This window comes from Melospiza georgiana, chromosome Z (genome assembly GCF_028018845.1).
Source record: "Melospiza georgiana isolate bMelGeo1 chromosome Z, bMelGeo1.pri, whole genome shotgun sequence".
NCBI classification, from domain to species: Eukaryota; Metazoa; Chordata; class Aves; order Passeriformes; family Passerellidae; genus Melospiza; species Melospiza georgiana.
Genome location: NC_080465.1, coordinates 778,302 through 798,096, shown reverse-complemented (window position 1 = coordinate 798,096; position 19,795 = coordinate 778,302). Strand labels below are relative to the sequence as shown.

At 44.9% G+C, this 19,795-nt stretch overlaps 3 protein-coding genes across 3 annotated transcripts in view; 1 reads left to right on the top strand and 2 right to left on the bottom strand.

Annotated features, from left to right (window-relative positions):
• MSH3 (mutS homolog 3) overlaps positions 1 to 8,193 on the bottom strand; it is a 92,244-nt gene extending 84,051 nt beyond the window's left edge. The window contains exons 1-6 of the mRNA XM_058043454.1: positions 8,092 to 8,193; positions 5,967 to 6,090; positions 5,144 to 5,352; positions 2,599 to 2,811; positions 1,129 to 1,245; positions 269 to 386 (exon numbers count right to left, since the gene is read on the bottom strand). Coding sequence (XP_057899437.1) covers positions 269 to 386; positions 1,129 to 1,245; positions 2,599 to 2,811; positions 5,144 to 5,352; positions 5,967 to 6,090; positions 8,092 to 8,193 — 883 coding nt within the window. The remainder of the gene's footprint in view (positions 1 to 268; positions 387 to 1,128; positions 1,246 to 2,598; positions 2,812 to 5,143; positions 5,353 to 5,966; positions 6,091 to 8,091) is intronic.
• ZFYVE16 (zinc finger FYVE-type containing 16) overlaps positions 1 to 19,795 on the bottom strand; it is a 78,986-nt gene that overhangs the window by 4,790 nt on the left and 54,401 nt on the right. The gene's annotated exons all lie outside the window — the stretch shown is intronic.
• DHFR (dihydrofolate reductase) lies at positions 8,259 to 18,054 on the top strand. Its single transcript, XM_058043457.1, has 6 exons — positions 8,259 to 8,387; positions 8,804 to 8,853; positions 10,291 to 10,396; positions 11,320 to 11,446; positions 16,126 to 16,241; positions 17,874 to 18,054. The coding sequence occupies exons 1-6, from the start codon at positions 8,302 to 8,304 to the stop codon at positions 17,959 to 17,961; spliced, it is 573 nt and encodes a 190-aa protein (XP_057899440.1). The 5' UTR covers positions 8,259 to 8,301; the 3' UTR covers positions 17,962 to 18,054.

Genomic DNA, 19,795 nt, shown 5'->3' with positions numbered 1-19,795 from the left:
GCAGGACACTGCAGATTTGCTAAGTCCACTCCATGACCTCAGAAAGCAACTACAGTAAACACAACAAACCTGCAGCTAGCCCTGAAGAGACTGGACTGTTTGTAAAGACATGTGGTACGTTTTACCACAACATAAAATTAAAGGAACTTTATTTCCTGCTGGCACTCTTATGTCAGCCACTAGCTGCCCATGTTCCATCCCGGTGATAACACCAGAATCAAGGCCTCCCAAAGGTTAGTCTGAAACCAAGTTTATTTGAAAAGGATATCTTCTCCAATAAGTGTAGACTTAGTGTAGAGGGCAGTCAGCTTACGGCTGAAGAGAGAGCTTTTATTTTCTCCAGCAGCTTTCAGTGCTGCAGTTTCCATTTGTTTTATTACTCCAACCTACAGGCAGACAAACAAGAAACAAAGTTAGATCTCTGGCAATAAATTATTGTTTTTATTATTCCGTATATCTGGTAATCTTTTAAGATGTGCAAACAACAAATGCATATTTCAAGCTGGAATACATGATCAACAGAAAGGGCTCTCACATCAATCCTACTAATGAGATTATAAGGCAGTGCTTTTCCTGACCCTTTTCCTACTCCTGACTGCCCTCTCAACTTCTGTACCTGTGCTTCTCATCCTATTTTGAAACAATTTAGCTGGACATCACTGCTTATTAGAGAATGGTTGCTTGCGTCCAGTTTAGAATCAACAAGTCTTTTTCTTGGAAATGGAGGCAGAAAAAGAGGCTATCACCAGAAAGCCACAGAATTACAGGGATGCAGAACAGGAAGGAACAGAGAAAAAAACAGTGGGCTGGGATAAGAAAAACAAGGATGTGAGGAATAATAAAACAGAGAGAGGATATGTACATTTCTCCTTATTAAATGCAAAAACACTGAGAAAAATAATTGTTCTGGAACTGTTCGTGAAAAAATGAAGATACTTCTCCGAATCTGCTAATGGCTCATGACACCCCCAGCACAGAGAAACTGAAACAAAGGGAAGTTGGCCGTTTCTACTGCGGGAGCCAGGGATAACAAGCTGCCCACTTCTCAGCTGAAACCAGGGGCTGGTACAAGCAGTGCAAGTTCTCTCAGGGCTGGTCTGTACTCAATTAGCAGGAGTCAGGGGCAACCTTGTGTCCCTTGGCTACGAGGCGGCGCACGTGGACGAAGAGCCGGTGGCTGGGGATGCTGGCGGTCATGAAGTTGTGGTCCAGGTGACAGTAAATGTTCAGCTCCTTAGCTGCAATCTGCAACAAGAGTCAGCCAAAGGGTCACAAAGTAATATAAGAAGGTAAGGAGCTTATCTCTATGACAACAGTGATGCACAACTGCAATTAAAAGCTCGGTGACAAAGGGAAAACATTCCAGGAGAAAGCCTGGAGGGGCCCCTCCACCTCCCTGTCCCAGCATTGCCATAAACAGGGGATTCACTATCACAGGCTGCAGGTGTCAGGTTTTAAGGCTGCACCTTGATCTTTACCACTGTGAGGTAAACCACCCACACTGCACACACAGGGTCTCAAACACAGCTCAGCAAAAGGTCAAACGATTTTCACGCCACTAGAAACGCAGCAGGAATGGAAGCATTTGGTTTGTGGTCATAAAGATGGGAGTAACCCGGCCAATCAACCAAAATACTGAAAAATCAATATTGAACAGCAGTGGAAAGTAAATACTTAATAAAAAAAAGTAACAACACTAACTAAAATGCGACATTATCACGTGTGATTTGTATGGTTTTCTTGCCCCAGGTGTTCACTGAGCAGAGGATGGGGTGCTAGGCAGGACCTGCAGGCAAACACTGACCTGTCTGTCTGAACTGCATATTTCTATTTCTGGGCTGTAAGTACACCAGCAAATGAGCAGACAAATTACACAGCACAAATATGATGGGGAAAATGAATTCCCAGTAACCAAGCAACATTTCTCACTGGTCTCAAGTGTGAAAACAGCACCAAACAAAGGCTGGTAGCAACGACTTTGGGACAGCTCACAAGAGAAAACATTATGAAACATTTACAAACCACCACTTTAACATTATGTTTGTTATATAGTCCTTTCCAGTTCCTGCAGATCTGCCATGTGTAGGTGTCACATCCAGGCATGCATTCAGGGTACTCTCTGCACCCAGGCTATACCTGCTATATTCATCTTTTCTAACACCACTTGCTCCACTGCCTTTCAATCTGAAAGATTCCTAATGTCATACATAACACTACAGTTATGTATTTTATATATATATATTACAGTAGAGTTCTGAGCCATGACATGCAATTCATCTCAGAAAGTTTTTCAACTTTAACTCTCACAAAACATTATTCTAGGAACTCACTTTAAATTCTTAATATACAAGACAGCAAGCACTACCACGTGATTACAAAGTAATAAATGCAATTTTGACCCAAAACAAAAAAAAGGTGTGCATAATGGATAGTCTTGAATTTCAGGGCACAGAGATTTTTCAACCTGATTTCAAGTAACAAAACAAAACAAAATACCCTCTTATGCCCCCAATGAAGTCTCCTTTCCAGAACTGGCCCCAGACCCAGGATGACACCAGCATAATCCAAATATCTTTCCATAATCTTGGAAAAAATTACCTCTGCATCTTGTCCAAAGAACCGGTATTTGTATCCACATTCCACACACAAAACAGCATCTTTATACTTTTTCTTCATTTCTATAAACTGGAGCTCTAGTGGAGTGTAAATGCTTTTGGTTCTTTTATTAAGATTTGTCTCTGAAGAATTTTGAGAATTTTCATAGGACTTAAGAGACGCAGAAAACTGACTAAGATTACATTGAAACTCCTCCTGTAAATAAAAGGTGGGAAAGTGGAAATTAGGAATCAAACAAATCAGTCGCCCCTCCTTTGTTTGCACTGACCACAGAGGAAAACATTGCTCTTGCATTGAAGAGCCCCAAGCTGCAGCACAACTATTGCAGCAGGATGTACAGAACACAGTATATTTGGAATGAAAATTAATTAAAAAGTCCTGAAAGTCAAAGTTAGTTAGTCCTCAGACACCTGGGGGGAAATCAGAACCCTACTGTATCATAAGCTCCCAAAGCACAGACCAAGACAATGCAGGCTGCAGAGACTGGGCAGTCCAAACAGGCCCATATATTGAAATAAGGATGAGTTGCTGCTCCAGTTTAGAGGTGAGAAACTCCAGCACGAAGAGATAAATGATGTTCCAAAAATCCACAGTAAACCAAGGAACAAACCAATCTGAGTCTCAGTTCCCTGTCTCAGCCACCAAAATCGTACTCCTTCTCCAGTTCGCACTTCCTCCCGTTCAGCAAACCTCTCACAACAACTTAAACACAGAAAATCAGCACTACAGTTTCTAAAACCTCAAATGTGAAATGCTTTGAGCTCACTCTGTCTGCAGTTTATCATTTGCAATGACATTATGTAGCCTATTCTTGCCAAGCAACTTCAGCTCTACCATGCTGAGCTGTTCTGTATTGTCAGCAGTGACGGGTTCAGAAGTGCAGAGAAAAATGCTGAGAAGTCTTTCACTTACAGCAAAATTCCTCCTCACTTACACCACAAGATCAAATACAGATAGTATTGGTTTAAAAAATACAAAGATAACCCTCCAGAATTTTTTAAAGCATATGACTATTCAAAACACAATCATGTTGTGCTATAAATTCTGCATCTGCAAACAAATCAAATAAACTTCCATTTCTACCAAGGGTCCCATTCAGATTACAAGAAACAAAGTGAACAGACTGTTTAGCAGCAAAGGTAATTCAGAAAAAAACAAACAAACAAAAACAAACAACAAAAAAATAAACAGATGGCTTAAATCTTATATATTCTGGGTCATGGGAATGTACAAAGTGTGCAGTCAGAGAACAAGTGGGGAAAAACAGCACTTAGACTTAGCTGTAACTGCAAAATCCTCACAACTGCACACCACTAAGTAAGAGAACCCAGCCTAGCTCAAATAAAGCTGCCCTGCACCCAGAACTTGGGTGGCCTCAGGAGCTCAGATGTCCCTGCTGCAAAATCCTCAGCTCACAAACTCAGCACTCTTTGGCCCAAGGTCTGTGCCAGCCAAACAGGGTGACCTCGTCTCATTTTACAGGAAACTGTCATGACAAACCATGTGAAATAAGGGCATGGAACCAGGCAAGAGGAGTAGAAACAAACACAAAAGCCGACTTGGTGAGACGGTCTAAGTTACCAGCTGGAGGAAGATTACAAAGTGAAAAGCAGGACACAAGCAGCTAAAAGGATCCCTTCCAAGGAAGGCAAGGAAAATCAAGTTTTCTGGGTTCTCCAACTGACCACATCCCCAGAACCTCAAGCCCTTACCACAGCAGAATTATCTTGCCACAAGCTGCTCACTTCAGCATTTGGACCCCACATCCACACAAAGCAGAACCCCTCCCAGGTAAAGGCCACAGCCCTCAGACAGGGAAGGTTAAAATCAGCTTTCCATACAAGCTCCTTCCCCTACAAAGCCAGATGGAGAACTCCACCAAAGAGCAGCCACCACAGTAAGCCATGAGATGCATTCTAGGACCTGAGCAGCTGACCCCCAATCCCCCCCAATTAACTAATGTTAACTACTCCCATAAGTGAAGGGGAAGCAAAATACCATTACTCCATTCAAGTCTCTTGATATCATCATGTCAATTTTTTGTGTGAGCTACCCCCACTTCTGCAGATGAAAAAGCAGTGATACCTTTACTAGTTAGATTTACCAGCAACTAGATTAAGCCACATCTCAGTGACAACCCTACACGATGTTTCTGCAAAGAATGCCTGCTGGAAGTTTGAGAGCCCACACCTGGAACTGAAAGGAAGCTGAGCAAAGTGCCTCTCTGAACATGTGTTAATTATTAAGGTGTTACAGCTCCCTTCACAGGCACAGGTGACACCAACAGGGCTTCTGTTCCCTCAGGATGCTGCTGTGCAATGGTATCACCGAGGAGCCAGAGCAGCCAACCTGCTCAGCATGCAAGGAGCTTCAGAAAGACATCTGCACACAAATACAGGTCTGTGGGGTTCTGCTGCACCATTCCACATCACAGCACAGGAGCACAAAGGGCAGCCTGTGCCACAGTTTGCTGGTTTAACTCATAACAAGCAATCCACACACCCCACAGGGGCAAAGCTCTGCATACCTTCTGTGCCACCTTTGGGCCACTGTCCCAAGATGGGAGAGGATTTTTCAGTTCTGAGCTCCTCCCAGTAACACTGGGACATTTCTCTTTCTCCTGAAAGCCATCCTCCCGGAGACTGGTGCACTGCTGGTTCGAATCACTGCAGAACTCTCTCAGCCTGCCCAGAGTTTCCAAACAGATACGGGACTTCTCACACTTCTGAGATTCTTCTTTTGGTGAAAATTCACAACAAAAACACATTAGCAACTTATTTTATAAAAGAGAACATCTATTAGAAGAACATCAGTAAGCACAGACACAACCATTTTGCTCCACATCTCTTTTCCCTGTGCTCCCTCTCCTCTCCCACTGCAGTATTTCTGCCAGCCTGACAGAACCATGCACTTAAACAGCTTGGTTACCTTCCCTGGAAAACCAATATTCCTCACATGTGTGCTTCTCTGTAAGTGGGAAGAGATTATTTTTAGGACTGACAACTGCACATCCATAAAGTTAGCTAAGAAGACTGGGAATCAAGCAGATTTTCTTTCCACACGCTTCTTTACGCAGACAGTATTGCCTCTTGAGGGTGTACTAGTGATACTTCAAAGCATCACACCAACAAATTTAATACCATTCCCACTTTGAAACTCAAGAGGCTAATTCTTGCTATTGAAACGTAATGAACTTTACATTCACTGGTTTTCATACCAGCATTACCTTATTAAATTCTCTGCTCAAAGCCAGATGGAACTCAGGCATTTCTGAGGCAACAGAGCAGCTGACAATGAAAAACTTATTTACTGGCTGCCAATGCTTGAGGGTTTGATAACAGTCAACTCACTTTTATCCTGAGTCTTCAGTGGGTTACAGAGCTCTTCCAGAGTAATCTGCCGTGCCTTGGTCTTCTTTTCACATGGTTCATTGCTTTCAGTAGATGTGCTCCTTTTTGTGCCACATTTAGAAGCCTGAAAAGCAAATTAAGCTAATAAGTTCAGTTACCTTTCCTGTTTGCTCTTCTCTGAAAGAGAACAAACAGCTTCACAATAAGTTAAGGCAAAATTGTCCAACCTCCGATCCCTGGTATTGCTCAAGGCCAGATTGGAAGGAGCTTGGAGCATCCTGCTCCTTAGACGTATTTTGAAACATGCATTTAGAACACTATGTAAACAGAAAATTCACCAATTTTGCTGTTTCATCATTGACCTTTTGGAAGAACCTTTACTAAATATGAAGAAGTAACTTGTAAATCCAGCAGAACATAAACACTTCTCACAGAAGCACACAACAGGTGCTTTCAGCAGCTTGCATCCACATTTCATATCGTGACCTCAGATGGTTTAACCATGGAATTTAAATTTCCTTGGAACTAAGCAGGAACTCCAACCTCACCAACTCAACCCAAAACCTCCATATAACCACAGCCCACATGAGTAGCAGTTTTCAAGCCCACTGTAAAATACCACCAAATTAACACTAATTAGGAAGTTTATTCTACAAGGGCAGAAAGACGTAACCACACCTTTCAACATATATTTGGACCAAAGGCAACCCAAGTAGCTGACCTGAGTCACAGGTAAAAAAGGCAAACACCCTTCCAGGGCCAGAAGGGGCTGGAAACAGTAACTACAGGGAGAGTGGAAAATACAAACCCAGAACGAAATCCACCTGCAGAGACACAGCCTCTTTTCCCCAGTGGTGACACAGGGAGTATCTGCATCACAGCAGGCTCTTTTGGCCTTGCACCTACCAGCACTCAGGCCCCAAGTCACCTGAGCTCCAGCACCTGGGACAGGAGCACAGCTCCCTCACTGCACGCCAGAGCCGCCCAAAAATGGGATTCATTCCTCAGCAGTGACACCGTGCAGAGAGAGACCCCCATGGGGCTGGGCAGGCGAGCCCAGCCGGGTGTGTGTGAGCGCAGGGCTGAGCCTGGCACTGCCCTGAGCGGGGGCAGCTGCGGCACACGGGGCCCCGAGCCTTTCCTGAGTCTGCCGGGCATGCAGGGACCCACACCGACATCCTCATTTACATCCCTAAAACTTGCTAATTGCAGGAGCCCTAGACTAAGGGATGCAGCTGCTGCCTGTCCCACTGGTCAGGTCTCATTTCTGGCCGATCAGGCTTCAAAGTACACAAAGACCAAACCCCAGAGAACATCCTGACTTATGACAACCTTAATATTATTCCACATTTTGCAAAACTGGAAGGCACAGGGGTTCAACACTGGTGTGAAGCAACAGTGGCATGGACAAACATGCTGGCCTTGCCCAGATCACCAAACCTGGGCCAAGCCCCAGCTCCCCTATAACAGGCACATCCTGTATTACAGAATCCCAGGGGATTTGGGGCAGAAATGTCCCTCTGGAGCCCCCAGCCCAGCCCTGGCCAGGTAGGGTGCCCTGGTGCATCCCACAGGAAAGTGCCCAGCTGGGGCTGGGATGGCTCCACACAGGGACACTCCAGGCCCTCCCTGGGCAGCTGTTCCAGGGCTCTGCTGTCCCTCCATGCACACAAGTTCTCCCTCCTGCTGCCCTGCCCCTCGCTGCCCTTTCTTCGATGGCCGCTGCTGCTGCTGCTGGCACTGGCAGCGCCGAGCAGAGCCCGGCCCGTGCTCTGGCAGCCCCTGCACATGTTGGGCCGCGTTGATGGCATCCCTGGCAGCGTTCCCTTGTGCAGCCTGCCCAGCCCAGCTCCCGCAGGCTCTGCCCACCCCACAGATGCTGCACAGCCCAAAAATCCTCTCTGGGGCCTGCCCTGGGCCCTGTCCAGCAGCTCTTGTGTCCTTCCTGCCCGGCTGGCCCTGAGGACCCGGGCACCGGTGCCCACACAGATCGTACAGCCGGGAGCTGACAGCCTGTCCCGCAGTGTCCGTGCCGCGGTCAGGGACACCGGGATGGACACCGGGATGGACACCGGGATGGACACCGGGATAGCGGGCCGAGCCCGCCCCAACCCGCCCCGCGCACCGTGTAGCGGGGCCCGCTCTCGCCGCCGCTCGCCGCCGCCCCGAAGAACCTGCTCAGCACCGGCTGCCCCGCGGCCCCGGCGCCCCGCCGGCCCCGCGGCATGGCCGGGCCCCGCGCCGCGGCACCGCCTCCCGCCGGATGCGCCCGCTCGGCCCGCCCCGGCCCGCCCCGGCACGGCACGGCCCCGGCGCGGCGCGGAGCAGCCCGGCCATGGCGCGCTCGCTCAACTCCATCGTGGCCGTCAGCCAGAACATGGGCATCGGCAAGGACGGGCGGCTACCCTGGCCGCCGCTCAGGTACCGCGGCCCGCCGCCGCTGCGCCCCCCGCCCGCACTACAGCCCCCAGCGTGCCCCGCGCCGCGCGGCAGCGGGCGGGCGCGGCGGGGCCGCGCGGGGCGCGCTGGGAGCTGTAGTGCTTGAGGGGATGCTGTTTGAGGCGGGAAACGGCGGCGTGGCGGGAGCGCGACAGGGGCTGGTTTTTTTGCGTGGGCTCTCTCTCATGTGGTGGCCGCAGGTTATCGCTCATGCGAGCACAGCTGGGGGACAAAGGTCTCGTCAGCTCTGCCCAACCGCCTCTCCCCGGCCTCCAGCAACACATCCATCACGGGGGGATTTTTCATTGAAATTAAAGAACTTGCAGAAAAGAAATATATATAAATTAGAGAACTTATTCTTAAGGCACGTTGTAACGCAGTCCGTGCTTCCTCGGCAGGAATGAGTACAAGTACTTCCAGAGAATGACGAGCACGGCCTGTGTGGAAGGTAAGGTGTGGGGCGTGTGGTGCCCCGAGCTCGGCTCCGGCCTTTCCCTGCCTCGGCCCTCTGCCCTGCCTGCCCTCACAAGTCCCACCTGTATTTCAACCCTTTCAATCGCCCGGGCTAGGTGAGGAAAGAGGATGAAGCGGGTATTTCAGAGGAGTTGCAGATTGGTCCTCTTAGGGAGCAATTTTCAAGTCCCTTCTTTCACCAGAAGAATAGAAAACTTCATCTAAAGTTTATCTAACAAACCTTTACATGAAACTCCAAGTTAAAATGGGAAGGTTTTCACAAGCTGCTTAATTAGCACAGGTGGTTTGGTTTTTTTCAGTCCGCATTAGCTTATCTCGCTGGTTTGCTGTGGCTCAGCCTTGGCCATTGGACCCACCCTTCTGACCCTTGTGTCTAATTTTGCTGAGTTTTCTGAGTGCTGAGCCAAATCCACGCACCATAAAGTCCAAACCACAGAGCAGAAATACTTCAGTTGTTTGTCAACACGGTCACTTTTCCATGGTTTGTTTAGGGGTTTTTTAATGCTGTTAAAATTCACTTGTTTGGTAAAAACTCACTTTTGGTCAGCTTCGTATATTCCTATATTTTGATTACGTGCCAGACTCCATTTTCTGCCTTGAAAGTCTGTTTTGATTAGGAGACTTACTCAAATTGTCTGATTTGAATGTTCCATAATCCACATGGAATGCCTGATCTCATTTTGAAACAGTACTGAGTGAATAACTTTACGTATGTTTAGAGGACCTGGTTCAACCCTTTGCAACCCTGTGCGTACTAAAAAAGGGCAGAACACCACTGACAGTTGTCAGTCTTTTTAGATGTCTGCAAGTTGCATCTTACCTGGCAGGAATAAGCTGTGATCAAGAAAAAAGATGTTTGAAATATAATTACAAAGAAACATTTTGCTCTGTCCTGCCTGCAGATCTTTTGATAAGCTGCGATCTCAGATGCTGGGCAGGTAAAGTGCTTCATAACCAGACTTCTCAATGGATTGTGCTGCCATAAATCTTCACACCAGGGATGTCACCTTTGCCTCTGTTGTGTCTCATCCTGGAAACAACATGGAAAGAGTGACCATGTTGGCATTGTGGTTTTTTTTGTCTGATAACTCCTTTTCCTTATGAAGAGAAATATTCCTTTCCTTAGCAGTTTTACATATGAGAGGTAATCAGGTTATAAATGTTTGGGTTTGGTCAGAAATCATATTTATGTGTGAATATTAGGGTATGATTGATCACCTGTAGCACTTTGGCTTTGGGTTTAATTTGAGTGGTTCTTCTGCTGGAAATTGTTGTGGCTTTATAAATCAGTTCTCATTTGAGAACTGGGGCCTGAGCTTGTGCTTTTGCTAACTGCTGCAGAGGGGCTTGGAAAGGCAGGGGAAGTCCATCGGTGTCTCTAAACAATTCAAATCCATTCTCTCCTGCTCAGGTAAACAGAATGCCGTGATAATGGGTAAAAAGACGTGGTTCTCCATCCCTGAGAAGAACCGTCCTTTAAAAGACAGGATTAATATTGTGCTCAGCAGGGAGCTCAAGTAAGTATGATAAATAAGGGCCCTGTAAAACAAATAAAAACCTGCACCAAAAAATGTCTGTAGTGCTACACCATACAGTAGTCCCAAATGTAGCATTTTTGATAGCTGTTTAGAAAGCATTTCTGCTGTTGGTTCTGAGTGTTATGACTACCTTACTCTTAATTTTGAATATTTAAAAATTCATTCACAAGGTAATTGTCATTACTTTGCTTCATGAGTACTGCTTTTCACTCTACTCACAAACCATTTGACAATTTTCAGTAGTATTTCTGACTCATGTATTTAACTGTATTTCTCTAGTCCCTGCATACACTGGTGGCCCAGAGTTCATTTTTTGAAGTTCATTTTTATTAGGATTTGTGGATGAACTGTCCTTTTTCAGAACTCACTTCTTGAATGCATCACCCACAGTCACACAAATATTTTTAAACACAAATGTCCGTTTGTAGTGCTTTATTGCTTTGGAGGATGTAGGTTGATTTGCAGGTGGTTATGTGAGAATATTGGCTTTTCAGCTGGTTTTGTTGAATGAAATATTAACGTTCTGAAATTCAGTTCAAAATCTACATTTTATTCCTTGATTATCTGTATCGAATGATCTATGTTTAATTTATAGATTGTCTTTATCTTACAGATATGTAAATTTCTCAGTCACACTTTTTCAGAAATATGCTGTGAAATTCCAGATTCTTTATTTAGAATGCCTTCTAAATTACAGTTATGCTGTGATCTGTTGAGCAATCCTACAGTCAGATGAGACTTCAAACATAATTCAGCATCAACAGGCACTTCAAAATAATTAACTGACATGCTGCATGTGGTTATTTGTTAATTCAGCAAAGCACATTTTGTGTCTAGAGTGTATTGATGATCATGATCAATTGTCCTTGATTTATTTAGTAACAGAGCTTTGCTTTTTCTAGGGAAGCCCCAAAAGGAGCACATTATCTTTCCAAAAGTCTGGATGATGCTCTAGCTCTTTTGGATTCTCCAGAGCTGAAAAGTAAAGTAGACATGGTTTGGATCGTGGGAGGCACTTCAGTGTACAAGGTACATTTAGCCTCCTCCTAAATTACTCATTTTCTGTGATGGGATGAGGATGAAGTTCCTGTTACTGCTGCTTTAGGGGGTGCTTTCCCTTCACATTCCCAGCCAACTGCAGAGATTGCCACAGAACAGGTCTCAGAGAGTAGGATCTCAACTCTCAAGCTCAGAATACCTGTCTAGAAGCTGAACATTGCTCTTGCCGGTGGGCAAGTGTCACACCGTTATTGTGCTTTTGAGAGCTTTTCATAAATACCTAAATTGCTGGATTCTTCAGAAAAAGCCCGTATTATTATGTTTATTTTACTGAGCCCGTGTTTTTGTGTTTATTTTACTGAGATTGCTGACTGACCCTGCAAAGGGTATGAAAAGAAGAAAAAAGGAAAAGTGCTCCAGCGTGTTTAGCCCAGAGTATGACACTTTGTACATGTAAATGGAGAAGCAAATAGGATTTAGAGAGAGCTGACAGGTCATGGTGTTGCAATAACAGGAGATAACCACACAGCAAAAAGGTCGCACTCACTCTGCTTTCCCATCCAGCAGTGTTCCTGCTGCTCCCACTCCCTGGGTCAGGAATTGTGAAGCAAATTCTGTTTAACAGGAAAAGGAACAGTGCTGCTGCCCTGTAGTCATTACAGGCATGCTGGGAGATAGGCTGCAGTTGTTGCTGGGCACTCAGACGTGAGACGTGTGGTGACAGTGCCATAATGCACCTGGTGGGGAGTCAGGGCTGATACTGTGCCCTGTGTACAGGGCAGGAAAATGCATTTTTCTGGTACTTCTTGCCTTGTGTGCTTTTCATGAACCTCCGTGTCTGAGGAAATGCATCTTTGACAGTAAAGGAATGAAGTAGTTAGGGATTGCTAAGATTGTAAGAAGATGAGGTGAAGTAGCACTGTTGTTCCTCGTGGTGAAGTCCACCGTGCGTTCCCTGTGCAGATGCCTTCAGCCTATAACCAGATGTTATCCTACAGGAGAAATGTCCTTGGCTCTCTGCCGTGACAGTGCCTGTGCTGTGCAGAGGGTTTCTGGAGAGGGCTTCTCCTCACAGAGGGCAGAGCCACAGCCAGCTGTGAGCAGCAGCACTGGCCCCTTCCCTGCCACAGGCTCAGCTGTAAAGACTTGTTGCTTCTGCTGCTTCTTCCAAGAGCATCTGTCCTGGAGGCTTCTGATATTCGGGAGAAAATAATGCCTTTTTTTAGACCGTGACTCACCAATATTCACATTATAAATTGGCAGTTTTGATCGAGAATAAATTGGAAAGTACTATTTGTACTGATCGGTACAAGGGAATGTGCAAAGTAATAGGAGACCTGGCTATCCTGGACATGGACAAGCATTGAGAGAGATGGGAATGTCCAGCGTGAAGAAGGGAAGGCTCCCTGCAAGTAATATTTTTAGTGCCTGTATTAAAGATGCACAAAGGATTTTACAGGAATATTTCCATTATACTGTGTAGAAATGTGTGGGAAATGGTGGCCATCCAAGCCCTCATGTAGGTCACACTGATGCTGTGCTCACACAGTCTGGAAACCGAGCTGACCTCTGCAGCAGGGAAAGGGGGAGCAGTGGGGACAGGGAGAGGCTGGGTGCAGTGTTGGTATTGGCAAGTGAGATCAGGAAAGATTGAAAACAGCTCTATCAGTTCGGTGATGGTTCAGGAAAACTCATGTGGGTGTCATCTTCCTGAATTTGACTGGACACTGATCCCTCATCAGGTTTATTATCTCCTAATGTAGCTGCAGGGCAGTAGCAATGCCCCCAGGGAAGCTTTTGGCCTTCTGACAGCACAGGCTTACCTGGTAAATTTGCTTGGATATTAGTGCAATGCTGTCTGGATCCCCTGTGCACTGTTGTGGATCTCCTGAGCTCCAGGAGGAGCTGGGGTTGCTGTTGTTTGCCTGGATGAGGAAGGAGGAGCCCAGCAGCAGGTTACAGCAGTTGTGAAGCTGTTACACCTCATGGAAGGCGCTCTGTGATTTTGTGTGAGCGCTTCATGTTTGGAGGGCTGTGTGCTGGCTTGTGAGTGCTTCTTGTGTGCTGGGGGCTTGTGGTGCTGGCCCTGGAGTCCCCCACAGCTGTTAGAGCTCATCAGATGTACTGGAGCACAGCTTCTGGCTCTGCTTCATCCCCTAGACATTTCATTCGTGGATGTCAAAGCTGCTCCCACCTACACCTCAAGCATGGTGAGTGGGGAGAGTTGGAAGAATCAGTAGCAGTTGGGCTCAGTGGTCTTGGAAGTCTCTTCCAACCTTGGAGATTCTACAATCCTGTGATTTCAAAACCAGGTTTCTGTTCTGAGTCAAGACGCTGCTGCACCTGTGTGGAGATACTGTCTCTTGAGAGGCTCAGGTCTTGGCCTCGACTCTGAAAAACAGTGCTCTCTGCACACCCTGGCGGGGTCAGAGGCCCACAGAAGGGTTCAGGCTGGAAAGGATCTAAAGGCCCTTGTCATTCCAAACCTCTTGTCATGGACGTGGACACCTTCCACTGGACTAGATTACTCTGAGTCCACTCAGTATGAATTGTATCAGTCTCTCGTAACTACATTTAAACTGTGTGGGTCAAAAACAACATTGAGGTTTTGCTGGGAGTAAGACTTGTAAGTCCATCACATCCTTAAATATTAAATAGGATGTTAAGAAAACCAAACAAAACCACCAACAACAAAAACACACACATACAAATCCACAAAAACCAACAGATGTGAGTGTCAATTTCTTTATGTGTATGGTATGGTTTTGTGATGTTGAGTGAGTATATCAGCATTCCAGCAGCTCAGCTCTGTGCCTCCTCTAATTTCTATTTGGTCCCAAAAAAATGGTGAAACCGATGGAGTGGGCTGGACAGGGCAAGACGGAATTGAATATCAGTGAGGACCTATTTTATTCCTTGTGGAACGGACAGAACTATGACAAAACTCCTTTGCCACTGTGCCATGTCCTCAGCAGTATTTCACTGAGGCAGTGTCAGAATCCAGGCCTCCCTGAACAGGCTCCTTTGGAGGCTCCACCTGTGGAAAGTTTCGTGTTTGACACAGAATTTATTTCTCTGAAGTTGTCTCTGGAGAACAGGGGGGGGCAGGTGTTCCCAAGGGAACAGGAGCTGTCCCCATGGGCAGTAACTGGAGTGGCAGGGCTCAGGGTGGTGGGACAGGGCCATGGGGCAGGGTCTGGCCTGAGGGTGATTATGTGAGAATATTGGCTTTTCAGCTGGTTCTGTTGAATGAAATATTAACGTTCTGAAATTCAAATCAAAATCTACATCCTATTTCTTGATTATTTGTGTTTAGTGATCTATTATAGTGATTTAATTTATAGATTGTGTCTTTATCTTATATAAATTTCTCAGTTACACTTTTTCAAAAACACGTTGTGAAATTCCAGGTTTTTAATTTAAAATGCCTTCTAAATTACAGTTAAGCTGTGATAATTTAACTTTCTTTGCACCGCCTGTGGTCGGTCCCTCCCTATGCTCCTCCCTGGCCTGTTGCGGTGGTAGAGAGTTCTTGATGGAGCTGAATTCCCCACAGGGTTGGATAGGAAGTTGGTTTGTTCTTCTACTACAAAGCAGAAGTGTCTCTGTTTACAGAACACCTGTTTTTATTTGTGAAACAGATTATTGTTCTGTCATTTTGCGAGTGTGACTCTTCTTACCTCCCTATGCCTAAACAAAGAAAAATACTAGTGTATGTGTACAAACTGGATGGACACCAGTTCAGTGCTGTTCGATGCTTGTGTGCTGTGACTTACCTCTTTCATTTCTAACTGTTCTGTAGTAGAGCAGCTTTTCTACAAATTAGCCTCTCAACGGTGGTTAATTAATTTTATTGGATTCCATTTGTTATTACTTGGTTCCTGTGCTTGTTGAAGTAGTAGCTAATACCCTGCTGCATGGTGAGTCATCTTCCACAAAAAGCACTGCTCGAAAGAGAGGAACAGCTACAAGCTTTTCAAAAATGTATTGTAACCAGCCCTAGAGTAGCTTTTCATGGGTTATTGTAATGCCCGCAAGGTCTGAAAGAGTTGCCATTTTCAATCTCAACACAAAATATATATTCCTAACTTCTGAATTTGTTGGTGAAAGCCTCACCTAACAAACATTATCTTAGAACATTTTCATCCAAGGACCTTGGAAATATAAATATCTCTGGAAATATCCAGAGATGCTGCACCTCGAATGCTGTGATCAGTTTTAAGCCCCTCACAGCAAGAAAGGCCTTGAGGTGCTGCAGCATTTCCAGAGAAGAGCAACAGATTCAACTTTGGAGTTAAACCAAGGGGTAGATTGATTTCTGGAATTCCAAAAAATACAGCACAAATCCCTAGCAGTGATATTAAGCATCCGAACAAATTACCTTGTGGTGTGGGCATCTCTCACCACTTAAACCTTCCTGTCTCCCAAAGAGGTGTGATTCAGAAATTGCTTGTTGCTACTGGGCCTACTGTTCCTTTCTTCTCACAGGGCTATTCAAATTTTGTTCTTAACTTCTGTCATATACCCCAGGCTCCGAGAATAGGGTATTGCTGCCACTTACCAGGTGGAACTGACACAGGGTGAAATTACCCCTTTAGAAAGTGCTCTTCAGCAGAGTCTAAAAGAGGAGATTCAGAGTGTAATTTTCGCGGCTTTGCTAAAAGCCTGTGATACATAAAATTGTGACTGAGTTTGTGTTGTTTCTAAAGGCAGCAATGGAGAAGCCAATTCATCATCGATTGTTTGTGACAAGAATCTTGAAAGAGTTTGAAAGTGACACATTTTTTCCAGAAATTGACCATAAAGACTACAAGCTTCTAACAGAGTAAGTACCAAAATGAGTACCAGGCTTGTCTTCAGAGTAATCTAATTTGAATGTTTTAAGGGTCATATTAAAGGCCATGTTGGTTTGAGTTTGAGGTGAATTTTTCCCCAGAATCATACTTCACTTACAACCTGGAATGGCACCACGCTCTACACTGGTTCTCTTGGAACTTGCTGTGTTTTTCACCTTTCCTATGATCTTCACAGTAAAGAATTGTCTATGTCAGTTTGCTGCAAAAATAGCTTTTTCCTATTGTTTCCTGGTTTAGAATTACTCAAATATTTACTAAGCTTTGTAACTCTCAGTATGTTGTTAGTAAATTGCATTTGGCCTCTGAATGTCTTTTATAAAATTGCCAAAGACAAATTAAATGGACTTAGGCGTAGAGGCTTGAGTTTATGTATTTCTAAGGTTATTCCTTCCCTCTTGAGAAAATTCCTTCTTCCTAATAAATGCAGTAGGAAAAGGTGTACAAAAACTTACCATTTCTGCCATTCTCTGTGGTTTCTTCTATATTATCTTTGTCATCTTTCTGTTGTGCTTTTATGTTCTCTCCAACAAGATTACACCCAACAGGCACTGAGGAGCAGCAAAAATTCAGACCCCTGAATTTTTGCCTCAAAACCAGAAGGACCAGACCTGTTTTCCTCCTGCTGCTCCTGTTTTGGCTGTCAGCTGGTTACAGAGCAGCAATGGAAGAAATAGAAAGTACGAGGAGTGAGCCTCTCCTCGGGGGGCACAGGAATGGATTAGCACAGCTCTGGGGGAGGATAGGCAGGGGCAGGGAAGAGGGATGCAGGACAGACAGGGTGGGTGGGGAGGATGAGTCATCTTCTCCAGCTCCAATATATTGTGAGCTACTCTGTGCTCATTTGAGTGTCCTGAGATCTGACCCCAACGCTCCCTCTCGGCTGTTCCTAGCTATATGTTGTTTTTGGCCAATGTACTGAAATGAACATTGGTGTTAGAACATGATTTTGTAAAATAACAGGTAATTTCCTCACTGAAGTGGAAACCTGACGATGCCAAACCTTAGCAAATAAATTTAAAATTATCTCTCCCTCAAAGTCAGTATTACTCATACAAAATCCTTCTTCTTTTGCGGGGAGATGAAAAGATTTTTGAAAGCATCTATTAATAAGAAGTGGCTTAGAAAACCTGGAATATAGAGGAACTCTTTCTGTGGTAGCAGTCACCTGTTTAGTAATCTCCTGCAAACTTGTAAAAAGCCTTGTCCTTAGCATTTCCTCTAAACCAACTTAGGAAAAGCAAGGCAAGGAAAGAAACCAAAATGTTCCATAATCTTGTCTTCCTTGGCTGACATTTTGAATAACATATTGGAGGCTTTAATAAAAAATGTTGGGTATTTCTTTAAGCCAAAAATAGGGGTGTTGTTGTTTTGTGTCAGAGTATGCCTTCTTGGTCTAAAAGATGTGCATATAAATCATGGATAGTAGTTAATATGAGTCCTGAAAATGGTGTACCTGTTCTAAAAAACAATGTTTTCATTTTTTTCATTTTTTTTTTTCCAAATAACTTGCTTTTCTGGTTGATTGGATAAATTACAGGTGAATCGTGATGATATTCTTACCTGCTTGTTGGCTTTTGCTTTTTCTTCTCCTCTCTCCCTAGGTACCCAGGTGTCCCTGCTGATATCCAAGAAGAGAATGGAATCCAGTACAAATTTGAAGTGTATGAAAAAACTGTCATGGCACAATAAGGGAGGCATTTTGTACTTCTGTGTAAGGGCAGGTATTTTAAACCATGAAATTGTACTGAGTGTAAAGATTTAAAATTAAAATTTTGAAGAAAATCACACCTGATGGTAAAATATCTCAGTAGTGAATGGTTCCAAAAACCAAACCCCACACTTTGAAGGTACACCCTGCAGAAGGGGGTTTGAGCAATTCCTTGACAAAGGTTGCAGGAGACCTTGCACTGATCCTACAATCTTGCACTGATCCTACAATCCATGGCAGCATCCCTGACAATTCTACAGATAAGGAAAGGCATTAGACCGTGTTACAGCTTTTTTGCTGAATCAAAGACTTTTAGTATCTCTCTCCTTGTTGAAAACGTGCTGCACTGAGAAAGCACCGATCCTCCCAAGTTTGACTGGGGTGCTGTATACATTGATAACAGCCTTATTGGTGTAGGGGTCAAGGTAAGCAAGCCCAGCAGGGGAAGGGGGATCAGGAAGTCTCATGCAGCAGTTGAGGGGTGCACTGATCCAGGACCTGTTGTTAGTGTTCAGGAGCACACAGTCACAGAATGATTATAGGCAGGTGCTTTTATTGAAGAGCTCTGGGTGTCAGGGGTACAGACCCAAATCTGACTCCGATGTGGGTTTGAGATGAACGCGTTTTTATACCCTTATCATAACATAACTATATATTAATTGTTCAGCTTATATTGTTCTATTGTATGCATTGATTTCATCTGAGCATGGATTCTGTAATTTCCATCAAGCCCCCCCAACATAATTTCTCATTATTTTTGTTATGATTAAACAATAATTATATCCAGTTAAAAAACAGTCATCACATCTAACAATCACATCATTTATCACAGTCATTAAATGATTATACAGGTGCAGCCTAACATTTTCCCAGGGCCTACCAGGCCTGTCCTTCCTTTCTAACTCCCCTGAATATTCCATGATTTTAGAAACATTTCATCCTTATACTGTCACTCCAGGGTGCGTCCCACAGGATCACCAGTCCTGCTGCCGAACCTGCTCCAGGTGGGCTCCTTTACCTGCCAGGAGCCTCTGCAGCAGGGGCTGCCCACGGGATCACAGCCTCCTTGCTGCATCTGCTGCTGCAGTGTGGGCTGAGGGCAGCCTGACATGCCCTGCAGGGCTCTTCTCCTCTCCCCTCCCAGCACCTCTTGCCCCAGCTGTTGTTCCCCGCAGGGTTTTCCCCACCACCTTAACTCCTGTCCCAAAGGTGCCAGTGCCACAGGTGGGCTCAGCCTTGGCTCTGCCCTGGAGCCAGTGGCATTGGCCCCACGGGACACGGGGAAAGAAGCTTCAGCAGCTTCTCACAGCAGCCACCCCTGCAGCCTCCCTGCTCCCCACACCTGGCCACACAAACCCAGCAAAATCTGGTAAAGACGCTTTAATATTTCCCTGGGTTCACAGTTGTGTGAAAGCTTTGCTGCTCTCAGAAAAAGTCACTGTCAGTTTGACTCCAGCCCCTTCAAAGTGGAAGAAAATATACATTGATTTAAAAATCTGTGTTCCTGTGTTCCTGTCAAGCATTAACAGTAAAGATACAGTGTGTTTATCAGTGTGATTTTGAATGATCTATGTGACAAATGTGGAGTATGAGCAATAGTGGAGTAGTTCTCTTTCATCTTTAAATATTAGATATAGTTAAATACAAAAATACTAAAAATATTAAATAAACTGGTATAATATACAGCGATGTTCCCTTAGAATATCAGCTGAGAGCACCCCTTGAATTTCCCATGGCACTTTACTACAACACCTAGCTGATAAAAAACCTATTTGTTGCAGCACCTGCTCTGAGTTGTCTCAGTTTTCTCTGTTT